This window comes from Schistocerca nitens, chromosome 7 (assembly GCF_023898315.1).
Source record: "Schistocerca nitens isolate TAMUIC-IGC-003100 chromosome 7, iqSchNite1.1, whole genome shotgun sequence".
Classification (NCBI taxonomy): domain Eukaryota; kingdom Metazoa; phylum Arthropoda; class Insecta; order Orthoptera; family Acrididae; genus Schistocerca; species Schistocerca nitens.
In genome coordinates this window covers 33204506-33217809 of record NC_064620.1, presented here as the reverse complement: position 1 = coordinate 33217809, position 13304 = coordinate 33204506, and the positions used below count along the sequence as shown (strand labels likewise).

The 13304-nt window shown below is 45.4% G+C and overlaps 1 protein-coding gene across 1 annotated transcript; it reads left to right on the top strand.

The window, feature by feature from the left end:
- The first annotated feature begins 1641 nt into the window (after positions 1-1641).
- On the top strand, positions 1642-5069 carry LOC126195459 (cuticle protein 12.5-like). The gene is made up of 2 exons (XM_049934086.1): positions 1642-1653; positions 4647-5069. The coding sequence occupies exons 1-2, from the start codon at positions 1642-1644 to the stop codon at positions 5067-5069; spliced, it is 435 nt and encodes a 144-aa protein (XP_049790043.1).
- Positions 5070-13304: the final 8235 nt, after the last annotated feature.

Below are 13304 nucleotides of genomic sequence, written 5' to 3'. Positions count from 1 at the left end.
CCTTTGTTAACAGCATACAATCTTTTTTAAGTCATAGCTAGAAAATGGACTTTATAGTCAGAAACCAGTCACTACAAAGAAATGACTGTTATCGCAACTGTGCCTGATATTGAAGGACAATTAAGATTTTAATAACCCAAGCTGCTGGTCCTACCTTCGATCAGTATGTTGGAAACTCATAAGTTATTTAAAGTATTGCTGTATTGTTGCAAGTTCTTTCAAAATACTGCATAATCAAGCATACGTAAGTCTAAACAAGGATCGCCTACAACAAGACAAATACATTAAATACCACTGAAGACTGGGAAACACCGGAAGGCATTGTGCAAGTGGTGGACAACTTTAAATACCTGGGAGAATTTATAACAGGAAGGAACAGGAGCAAGGAGGGAATAACAGAGAGTATAAAGAAGATGAGGTCAGCCTTTTGCATGACGAGAGAGATATACAATAAAAAGAACATATCGACAAGATAAGCCTGTAGAAGGCAACGGTGAGGAAAGCTGTATTATATGCTGCTGAGACGATGACACTAGGAAGAAATGGGGCAGAACAGCTAGAGAAAGAAGAGAGGGAAAAAAATGAGAAAAATACTAGGTCCCAAAAGAGGTGGAGAGAGGTGGATGGAAAGACCTAGGGAAGAATTGTACCGGAACATGAGAACAATATCTGGGGAAATCAGACTTAAAAGGGCTAAGGTTTACTGGACATGTAGTTAGGATGAGTATGGACAGAATGACGAAGAGAGTGTGGGAAACAACAGGGAGGACATAGAGGAGAGACAGAAACCAAGTGGGTTGTTGAACTTCGGAAGGACTGGTGGTAACTGGGGATCAAGGTCGAAGGAAAGGAAAATTGGAGGAACAAATTGACATCGACCAATATGCCGGAGATCAATGACAGAGAAGAATACAGGAAAAGATTAGAGCGTCACCAGTGGAGCCGACAGGAGAAAAGGACACTGAAGATCTCAGAAGAAGAGCGGGAGAGAAGAAGAGAAAGACTGAAGAGGTTTTGGGAGAAGAAGAGGAAAATGCAGTCCACTAAGGGGCTACCCGTGGTCCTGCAGAGGCCGTAACGCAAGAAGAAGAAGAAGAAGAAGGGTACTGTTTTCAGTCCAAAACTGCAAATAGTTAATTTTATTACAAAAAAAATAGGAAGAGCGGTGCAGCGCCCTGACAGCGGGAGGCCTGTAGATGGTGCTGCATACACTGTAAAGGTAAGCCGACTCTACTTCCCTTTTCAAGTTGTAATTAAAGTCGCAGCTGCAGTTCTAGATTCTGATAGGTTGCCCGACTCTAGCCGGTAAGCAACAGACACAGCTGGAAGCCCTGGTCGTACCAGTCACAAAGCCTCTTCATTATGAGCGCGAGATGAAGGCCGGACAGAGCGCAGGGCAGGCCGGTGTTTCGCCGAGTTGTGACACCCACCTATCCGGCGACTGTAGTCCGCGAGCGTGGAGCCCGCGGGCGGTCTGCGCCAAACCGGACTGCGAATGAGCGAGCGGGGCAGCCGCCGTCGTTGCGAGAGCAGCGAAAGGACCGGCACTGTCTGAAACCCGCCACCGTATAAAAGGAACCCGCGCGGCTCCACGGGCAGTACTCGATCGCCAGACCGACACACAGCCACCACCACTCCACCATGTACAAGCTCGTAAGTATCAATCAGGTGGACAGTTGAATCTGCGGTTGGTGTCCCAAAGATACGTTCAATCTATTACGATAATATTACACCTTTCGTTTTCTATGGATTCTCCAGAGAGTGATCTCCGGGATGTAGAAAAGGGTCTCGGATATCCTCTTTAAATGTAATACAGCTACAGTATAGTGGTTTAACATTATACACTACCGGCCATTAAAATTGCTACACCAAGAAGAAATGCAGATGATAAACGGGTATTCATTGGACAAATATATTATACTATAACCGACATGTCATAACATTTTCACGCAATTTGGGTGCATAGATCTTGAGAAGTTAGTACGCAGAACAACCACCTCTGGCCGTAATAACGGCCTTCATACGTCTGGGCATTGAGTCAAACAGAGCTTGGATGGCGTGTGTAGGCGCAGCTCCCCATGCAGCTTCAACACGATAACACAGTTCATCAAGAGTAGTGATTGGCGTATTGTGACGAGCCAGTTGCTCGACCACCATTGACCAGACGTTTTCAATTGGTGAGAGATCTGGAGAATGTGCTGGCCAGGGCAGCAGTCGAACATTTTCTGTATCCAGAAAGGCCCGTACAGGACCTGCAACGTGCGGTCGTGCATTATCCTGCTGAAATGTTGGGTTTCGGAGGGATCGAATGAAGGGTAGAGCCACGGGTCGTAACACTTCTGAAATGTAACGTCCTCTGTTCAAAGTGCCGTCAGTGCGAACAAGAGGTGACCGAGACGTGTAACCAAGGCAGCCCATACCATCACGCCGGGTGATACGCCAGTATGGCGATGACGAATACACGCTTCCAATGTGCGTTCACCGCGATGTCGCCAAACATGGATGCGACCATCATGGTGCTGTAAACAGAACCTGGATTGATCTGAAAAAATAACGTTTTGCCATTCGTGCACCCAAATTCGTCGTTGAGGACACCATCGCAGGCGCTCCTGTATGCGATGCATCGTCAAAGGTAACCGCACCCATGGTCTCCGAGCTGATAGTCCGTGCTGCTGCAAATATTGTCGAACTGTTTGTGCAGATGGTGGTTGTCTTGCAAACGTCCCCATCTGTTAAGTCAGGGATCGAGACGTGGCTGCACGATCCGTTACAGCCATGCGGATAAGATGCCTGCCATCTCGACTGCTAGAAATACTAGGCCGTTGGGATATACATCTACATCTACATTCATACTCCGCAAGCCACCCAACGGTGTGTGGCGGGCCCCAGCAAGGGGTTCCGTATTGCCATCCTGAACCCACCGATTCCATATCCTGCTAACAGTCATTGATCTCGACCAACGCGAGCAGCAATGTCGCGATAAGATAAAACGCAATCGCGATAGGCTACAATCCGACCTTTATCAAAGTCGGATACGTGATGGTACGCGTTTCTCCTCCTTACACGAGGCATCACAACGTTTCACCAGGCAATGCCGGTCAACGGCTGTTTGTCTACGAGAAATCGATCAGAAACTTTCCTCATATCAGCACATTGTAGGTGTCGCCACCGGCGCCAACCTTGTGTGAATGCTCTGAAAAGCTAATCATTTGCGTATCACAGCATCTTCTTCCTGTCGGTTAAATTTCGCGTCTGTAGCACGTCATCTTCGTGGTGTAGCAATTTTAATGGCCAGTAGTGTAAAATATTATTTTTCACATATATATGGTGTTAAGGGTATAAGTGCAGATATGGTGATCATTGGCACTTTATTACGTACCCACTTGTTAGGCGTTTTTGTTTCTGCGTCCAATAGTCGTCCCGCAGACACGTCACGTAATGAATCACGTAGTGTTTTCTGCACCGTGGTAGCTGCACAACTAAGCGAATTTTGCGTGTCAATATAGATCAACCGTGTTGCATCCACGCGTCCGTACTTCAACGCCTGACCCCGGCCCATGGGAAAATAACCATTAACAGTTTGCTCTTGCCGCTTGTATCTGGAGATACTATCCAAACTAGCATACTACTCCTAGTAGGTTTAAAGTCTGCATATGAAGTAAATACTGATGTAATGTTGTTCAGATCTGAGCCAGATACTAGTTTAAAATCAGACGTGACAGGTTGCAAGATGGTACATAACAATAACCCAGAATAATATCTACAGATCACATTATAGTGGATTAAAAGTGTTTTTTTTTTGTTTGTTTTTTTACATACCTCATTTTTATGGTGTAGCCCCCAGTGACATCATCTTCTGTATCAAATTAAGATTTTATTATTAGAACTTTTCATGGGGCAATGAAGTATTGCCACCACAGCGGAGTATTTTCTTAGAGTTTTGTAAAACCTACTTCTCCACTGAGATGTAAAAATTGGAAACCCCCTTGCCTTACACATAGCTGTTCAGTAACATTGCATGGAAATTCATTTTCTTTCAGAAACCAATCCTTTTATATTGTTAATATTTGCAGCCATTCTTAAGAAATCGCTACTTTAACTCAGTTCATCTTGAAGATAAGAACAACAAATTATTATTCGCCTTTCGCAACTGTATTATTCCCGTCGTTTTAAGAAAAAATTTCTCTTTTTAAAACACTGAAAATCCGTGATAGAATTAGATGAGCCATGATTGATTAAGACTGATAGTAAAAGTCCACCTGCAAAATGTCTGTAACATTAATTCTTATATACAAGACAGACAGATAATACATTCTCTCCAATTAAAACGTCTCAGCTGAGAGGCCATCTTGATATATTAAACTACTCACTGATCAATTGTCCTCATCTGCAGGAGAGATAACACAGCAATCTCTCGCAATTAGGAACGAAACATCAGCGAACAGTTTTATAAAAAGCCACATCCTGTCGGCTCAGGTGGTGTAACTGAAGTAATCACCGCCCTGCGAGCCATCATTATATTGCTAAGCAACTCGTCTCATTCACTACTTAAATATAAAAGAGAACAGAACATAGACTTATTTGTGTGTGAGCTGCGAGCGCCTTTCCATGGCAGTCGTTCAAAAATCTTCTGCCTCTCCTCGCAGCTGATCCTGTCCGCGCTGGTGGCCGCCGCTTCCGCCGGCTACCTGGGAGGCTACGCCGCCCCCGCCTACGCCGCCCCCGTCGCCGCCTACGCCGCCCCCGTCGCCGCCGTGGCGCACGCCCCGGTGGCTGTGGCCCACGCCGCCCCCGCTGTGGCCGTCGCGCACGCCCCAGTCGCCTCCTCCGTGGCCAACACGTACAGGATCTCGCAGACTGCCCGCCTCGCCTACGCCGCCCCCGCCGTGGCCCACGCCCCTGTGGCTTACGCCGCCCCCGCTGTGGCTCACGCCCCCGTCGCCTACGCCGCCGCCCCCGCCTACGGCTATGCTCGCTACGCCGCCGCTGCCCCCGCTCTGGGCTACGGATACGGAGCCTACGGCTACGCCGCCCCCGCTCTCGGCTACGGCCACGCCCTCGTCCATTAAGGCCCACACAAACTACAGTCTACTTCAAGTGTAATATAAAACCAAATAAAAAATAAAAAAACTTTGTTATACAAAATATCTGCAGAATTTTTTTAATTTCCCTTCCATGATAGATCATTATATGACCAGAGTCTTTGGTGGGATGGAGAGAACGTCTGTATTGAAAACATAAGAACGTATTAATCGACGCTATACAAAAATGGTGCGGAGACCAGGACATTGAGGGAGGAAGATGAATGAAGATTGGAGGCACTAGAGATGTGGATATGGAGAAGAATGGAAAAAGTGAAATGTGAAGACCGAGTAAGGAATGAAGATGGCTCTGAGCACTATGGGACTCAACTGCTGTGGTCATCAGTCCCCTAGAACTTAGAACTACTTAAACCTAACTAACCTAAGGACATCACACACATCCATGCCCGAGGCAGGATTCGAACCTGCGACCGTAGCAGTCGCACGGTTCCGGACTGCGCGCCTAGAACCGCGAGACCACCGCGGCCGGCTAAGGAATGACGAAGTATTAAGAAGAGTTGGAGAAGAAAGGAACATGCTGAAAGTGAACAGAGAGAGAAAATGGAACTGGACTGGACATTGTTTGAGGCGGCCTGTTCACTGGAGGAAGGAATAGAAGGAATGGTGGACGGAGAAAGGGGAAGAGGAAAAAGAAGATATCAAATGCTGGACAATATCAAAGGAGGCAAATATTCAGAGATGGAAAGACTGGCTACGGACAGACAAGAGGAGGCATAAACCATGACAAGACCTGCCGTAAGGCAGAATACCATACTGCTAGTGTACTATACTATGATAGACTCATCACGTCATTTTTCTAACAAGGCTAACAATGGAGTATTGATTATATGATTTGGTTGTACTCTGATGACGATTCGTAAGAGTTGGAGCCAACATTCAGTCTGATAATCCACTACGCACATCACTTGTGAAAATGCCAGAAAGATTGACACTGTGAACTGGAACACGACACGAAACTGCATCTGCGCCTTTCTTAAGGATCTATTTTGCCGCAGAGCTATCATGACTTACGACCTCCATCATTACTTCTACATGTCTTATCTGCTACCCCTAAATACTTCTCCCATGCATAAACAGTTGGACTAACTCTTTTAAAAGGTAAGAGAGACATACTGATATGTGGAAACGTTGCTTCAGACGGAGAGGATGGGTTGTGAGATTAATTTCCATAATCGGCTAGCCTAGAGATGGCGATCGCTGAAATAACCGTTTGGGTTACATTGTTTTTCTTCCACACCAATTCAACCTGACTGTTAAAACCGTTCAAAATAACCGGTTTCTGAAGTAACCGATTATCGGTTTTTATTCGTATTATTTCCTGTAATAAATGTAGAAATCGAAGAGAGACTGTAGATTTTTGACTATCTCAGTCTGTATATACACAGAATAAAAATATTAAATGAAATAGGCAAATTAAAAAGACTTACGAGGGTAATCCCAAAAGTAAGGTCTCATATTTTATAAGTACATGGACCTGTTTATTTCTACAATAGTTTATATCAGTTTACAGCTTGAACATTTAGCTATTTTACGACATAATTACCATTTCTGTCGATGCATTTTTGTAGACGCTGTGGCAGTTTCTGTATGCCCATGTCATATCATCTCGCCGCCATGCTGTTCAGAAAGTTATGAACCTCTTATTTCACCTTGTCGTCGGAGCTGAATCGCTTTCTGGCCAAATGTTCTTTTAACCTAGAGAGCAGGTGATAGTCACTGGGCGCAAAGTCACGACTATAGGGTGGGTGGGTGATTATGTTCCACTGAAACTGTTCCAGGGGAGCAACGGTTTGCCGAGCGATGTGTGAGCGAGCGTTGTCACGGAGAATGTGTACGCCCTAGGTCAACATTCCTCTTCTCCGGTCCTGAATTGCCCGTTTGAGCTTTTTCAGAATCTCACAGTACCTGTCAGCGTTAATTGTGGTCCCAGCGATTCAGCTCCGACGACCAGGTGAAAGAAGAGGTTCATAACTTTCTGAACAGCATGGCGGCGAGCTGGTATGACATGGACATTCAAAAACTGCCACAGCGTGTACAAAAATGCAACGAAAGAAATGGTGATTATGTCAAAAAATAGCTAAATGTTCAAGCTGTAAACTGATGTAAACCACTGTAGAAATAAACAGGTCTATGTGCTTATAAAAAAATATGAGACCTTACTTTTGGGACTACCCTCGTAGTAAAGAACAGCATTCACAGTTGTGTCAAGAGATGACGTCTTGATGTAGCGGGAAGACAGGAATAGCAGTGAGATCTCAAAGTGTCCAAGTGGAAGATTTGTACTGGGCGCCGAGAATATTCTACAGCAATGACTTACGTAGAAACGTAAGACACCATACACTTCAAGAAAAAAAAAGAAAAAGAAAAAAGAAATACGCTGAAGGACAAAATCGTTTTATTGACAAGTGAGGTGCACTTAAAAAAAAAAAAAAAAAAAGGTTCAAATGGCTCTGAGCACTACGGGACTTAACTGCTGTGGTCATCAGTCCCCAGAACTACTTAAACCTAACTAACCTAAGGACATCACACACATCCATGCCCGAGGCAGGATTCGAACCTGCGAGCGTAGCAGCAGCGCGTCTCCGGACTGGAGCGCCTAGAACCGCACGACCACCGCGGCCGGCTGAGGTGCACTTCATCATTGTGGTAGTACATGATAACAAATTCAGACGAAATGAGACACACATATCAGAGTAAAGTGAGCCGAAACGCAGTGTATCCCCATCTGGTAGCAACATAGGCGTGTATCCTCATATGCAGACAATCATGAAGCTGCCGAGTGACACCACAGTAGATTGTCGCAAGCGTCTTGCGCCTTTTGGTGTAGTTCAGCAGCGATTCTTGCAGGCACTAGAGAACAAGTAAGTTGTCGCTTCATCATGTTCCATACATGTTCAATTGGCGAGAGATCTGGTCATGATGCTAGTCAGACCATTTGTTGTATACCACGAATAGCACGTTGCGTGGCACCAGGCGTATGCAAACGTACATTGTTCTGCTCAAAAAAGCACACCAACTTCCTGTCGAAGAAATACGAGGGCAGTTCAATAAGTAATGCAACACTTTTTTTTTCTCGGCCAATTTCGGTCGAAAAAACCGGAAATTTCTTGTGGAATATTTTCAAACATTCCCGCTTCGTCTCGTATAGTTTCATTGACTTCCGACAGGTGGCAGCGCTGTACGGAGCTGTTAAAATGGCGTCTGTAACGGATGTGCGTTGCAAACAACGGGCAGTGATCGAGTTTCTTTTGGCGGAAAACCAGGGCATTTCAGATATTCATAGGCGCTTGCTGAATGTCTACGGTGATCTGGCAGTGGACAAAAGCACGGTGAGTCGTTGGGCAAAGCGTGTGTCATCATCGCCACAAGGTCAAGCAAGACTGTCTGATCTCCCGCGTGCGGGCCGGCCGTGCACAGCTGTGACTCCTGCAATGGCGGAGCGTGCGAACACACTCCTTCGAGATGATCGACGGATCACCATCAAACAACTCAGTGCTCAACTTGACATCTCTGTTGGTAGTGCTGTCACAATTGTTCACCAGTTGGGATATTCAAAGGTTTGTTCCCGCTGGGTCCCTCGTTGTCTAACCGAACACCATAAAGAGCAAAGGAGAACCATCTGTGCGGAATTGCTTGCTCGTAATGTGGCTGAGGGTGACAATTTCTTGTCAAAGATTGTTACAGGCTATGAAACATGGGTTCATCACTTTGAACCTGTAACAAAACGGCAATCAATGGAGTGGCGCCACACCCACTCCCCTACCAAGAAAAAGTTTAAAGCCATACCCTCAGCCGGTAAAGTCACGGTTACAGTCTTCTGGGACGCTGAAGGGGTTATTCTGTTCGATGTCCTTCCCCATGGTCAAACGATCAACTCTGAAGTGTATTGTGCTACTCTTCAGAAATTGAAGAAACGACTTCAGCGTGTTTGTAGGCACAAAAATCTGAACGAACTTCTCCTTCTTCATGACAACGCAAGACCTCACACAAGTCTTCGCACCCGAGAGGAGCTCACAAAACTTCAGTGGACTGTTCTTCCTCATGCACCCTACAGCCCCGATCTCGCACCGTCGGATTTCCATATGTTTGTCCCAATGAAGGACGCAATCCGTGGGAGGCACTACGCGGATGATGAAGAAGTTATTGATGCAGTACGACGTTGGCTCCGACATCGACCAGTGGAATGGTACCGTGCAGGCATACAGGCCCTCAGTTCAAGGTGGCGTAAGGCCGTAGCATTGAATGGAGATTACGTTGAAAAATAGTGTTGTGTAGCTAAAAGATTGGGGAATAGCCTGGTGTATTTCAATGCTGAATAAAACAACCCCTGTTTCAGAAAAAAAAATGTGTTGGATTACTTATTGAACTGCCCTCGTATTAGCACCATGGTGTTATCAGCTTGCGCAAAGAACCGAACACTGGTTACTTAACCTTGCGGAAACACCTCGTAAGACCGAGACTTGTAACTGAAGCCTGGGATGGGAGTTGTGTGTCCTGGGCGAATGCACTCTGGAACAGGCAGCTCACCACGCCTATGCCACACACCTGTACGTCCATTACTCGCATACACACAGGACGTACTCTCTCACAGAAGAAGGGTGCCATTCTGTTCTCCAGTAAACTCTTTTTCACGACTCCACATTAGCCGTGATTGGCGGTGTCGTGATGTCAGTGGTAACCTGGCCAGCATCACGTGTTGTCTTACTCCTGCAGCATTCAGATGGCTAACAACGGTCCTTCATACCACAGTAGGTGCCACTTGTGCTCGGAGTTCGTCGCTGGATGGTGTTCAATTGCGCACCACTGCTGGCACATTTCACCGGTCTTGATGTGCGTCTGTGCTAAGCAGGCGTCCAGAACCTCTTCTAGAGATGTGGGAATGATCCACTGTTGAAAGCAGAAACGCACCATCGATACACAGTACACAGCATGAGCATCAGTCCGCCGATACGTCCATTCAGCTTCTCGCAGGCCCGCAATGTTGCCTCGATGAAATGGTTGAATCTCGCTCGTCAACAGGAGTACGTACTCATCGTTGGGGCATGGTTATACCCTACAATCAATGTTACAATCTCCACCTCTAAACTTAGTACAGCTATTGCATGCAAAGTCAAAAGCCGGCCGAAGTGGCCGTGCGGTTAAAGGCGCTGCAGTCTGGAACCGCAGGACCGCTACGGTCGCAGGTTCGAATCCTGCCTCGGGCATGGATGTTTGTGATGTCCTTAGGTTAGTTAGGTTTAACTAGTTCTAAGTTCTAGGGGACTAATGACCTCAGCAGTTGAGTCCCATAGTGCTCAGAGCCATTTGAACCATTTGCAAAGTCAAAACAGACAGGCCTCCCTAGTGTCATCGCCAACGACCGTCAAAAATGATCGCAGGCCCACTCCCTGCGCACATTGTGTCACTAAAGACAGCCCTTGAGGATAATGAACTTCTTTCTGGTAGCATAAAAGCGCAAGTCAGCCCTCAGCCTGGAGGATTGACTCATCCATAGAAACTGAGTGAAGCGCTGTCGGGCGTGGTCGGCACTTGGATGGGTGACCATCCTGGCCACCATGCACTGCTGCCATTTTTCGGGGTGCACTCAGCCTCGTGATGCCAATTGAGGAGCTACGCGACTGAATAGTAGCGGATTCGGTCAAGAATACCATCGTAACGACCGGGAGAGCGGTGTGCTAACCCCAGGACCCTCCTATCCGAATCCTCCACTAAGGATGACATGGCGGTCGGATGGTCCCGGTAGGCCAGTCGTGGCCTGAAGACGGAGTGCTTTTTTTTTATAGAAACTGAGTGAGAATACGAGATAAATAGTACAGAACAGACCAGTATCTTTGACAAAGTATAAAATCCGTGATACTCTCATCATGAAGTTTAACGTCTAGTTCAGGTATTGTTAACGCCTACATTTGTGTGAATCATCGTATGTGTGATGACAGAAGACGAAACAAGGGCTGGCCCTAGGTAACTGCTTGTGGATGACGGGGACCTTAGTTGGCGGACAATGGAGAGACAAGATCGCTGTGCAGGGGTCATAGCCAGCAGCATCAGTCAATATGACTGGCTGTCGCTATACTCTCCATCTGTGAGCAGATGCTGGGGTTTAGATATATTTCCAAAGTTTTCTTGTATCTGTAGCAAGCTTTCAACAGTGAATAATGGATACAAGGAGTAATTTGCCTCTCTCCTAACCAACAGGTACGACTGCGACATCCGCTTAGGTTGCGTCGTTTCCGGTCACATTTAAGGATGTGCGGAAATCAGGTTTTATGTTCTACATTATTTGATGTCATTATTAATACGGTATATACACATCAGCCTATCTACTACGAAATTTGTCACTACAGTAGAAGGAGTTCATTACTAACAAATCCTTTAGGCTATTTCATTAATAGTTAAACTTCTATGGCTGTTGGTAAGTTGTTGAGAATGCGTGTTCCTGACTAACGGACATCTTTCAGGACCAAGGTAAATGACTTTAAAAGTATTTGAAGATTATTCTTAATATCATATAGGAGATTTGAGAGCAGTTAATTCATTGTTACTCTTATTTATCGTATCTATTCCATGAACTAAGTTGTAGGTCTGAAAAGGAGATGCATTATTTACGATATATTTCTTTACGGAATAAGTATATCGGGAAGCAGCATTTAGAATCCACTGTCCGTTGAAGAGCGCTTTGCATAAGTTCTTCATCTCACACCACAAATGCCCCGAATCACATACTTTTTGATTCAGAAATTTAGTTCCGGTTGATGAGCTACCCCAGAGAATGACAACGTATGTCATTGCGAAATTAAAGTAAGAGAAGCATGCCAGCATTTTATTTTATAGCTGCTGTGTCTGACAAGATCTGCAAAATAAAGATCTGTTGTGGTGCTTTAGCAGTTCTGTGCTATGCCCCTACCTACTGAATCTATTATCAGGCTGTAATGCCAAGAATTTAACATTGTCAGTTTCTTCTGACTGTCGTCATATTTTAGGCTTACGAGCTATGAACTGCATGTAGTCTGTTTCTTCGAAGTTTTGTGACAGATAATTGGCTAGGAACCATTCATTAATGACCACATTTCACTACCCCAACTTTCTACAACTATTCTGGATTTGCTTTCTATTGCAATGTTAATATCATCTGCAAAATAAAGAAATTCGGTATCTGGTAATGTTATTTGTGAAAGGTCATGGATGTACACAAGAACAAGGAAGCACTTCTGTGGGCACTACATATAACTGGTTTCCAGTTAAACGATGATACAGCTTAATATAGGACTCCTTCCCATTGACACCCTTTCCGCTAGCTTCATAACGTTTTATAGAAGACTTAGTGTATGCGCATTTTAAATTCGTGATTATCCTTGATTGCTGTTAGCGATATGGCGTCAGGCACTGAGAACGTCGAAACTACAACCTACGTTAGGCATTATGCGTACTACACGTCTGCCAGGCAGACAGCAAACTATCGGCAGTGTTCCTTTATTGATGTAAGGGATTAGCTTTACTGGAAGCCGCACTGTAGAACGGCGGAGGCTGAATACTCTGCAGAGTGGACGGCCGTGTGATGTCTTGTTGTCTGCCCTGAGCACTAGTTCTGCATCAGCAAGAAGGGTGGGCGAATGAAATTTTTTTCGGTAGAGCAGCATTGTGCTTACTTCTAAAGTATGCTACTTCCTGTATAGGCAGTAACATCGTTAATCCAAGCTAAAATGGTATGCTATTTATCATATGGATGAATATCACAATGACTTATTTATGACAAACTAAATGGCTTTGCATCACATACAGGAAGGATTGATGATTATGGTTTCAAATCCCGTCGAAGACGAAGTCATTAGAGAGGGAAGATAAGTCCTGATCGTAGCAGGACATGGATAAATCAGCCATCCCCGTTTCATAGGTACCATCTTGGTCCCTCCTTTAAGGGATTTAGAAAAATGAGGTGGATTTGGGAATTGAAGGTTACTGGTTTTGCTGCTTATGTATTACTATATTTAAAGAACAGTTATCATTCGTTATTTATTACAGCAATAAGAGTAAATTGTTGGATGAGAACCTGGAACTAACAATGACTGTAGTCCCGCGTCCAGTCCCTTTTTCAGAATGGAATCACAGATGTAACTAAACTGTAATAACATTAAGACTTTCGCCAGCCGAGGTGACCGAGCGGTTCTAGGCGCTACAGTCTGGAACCGCGCGACCGCTACGGTC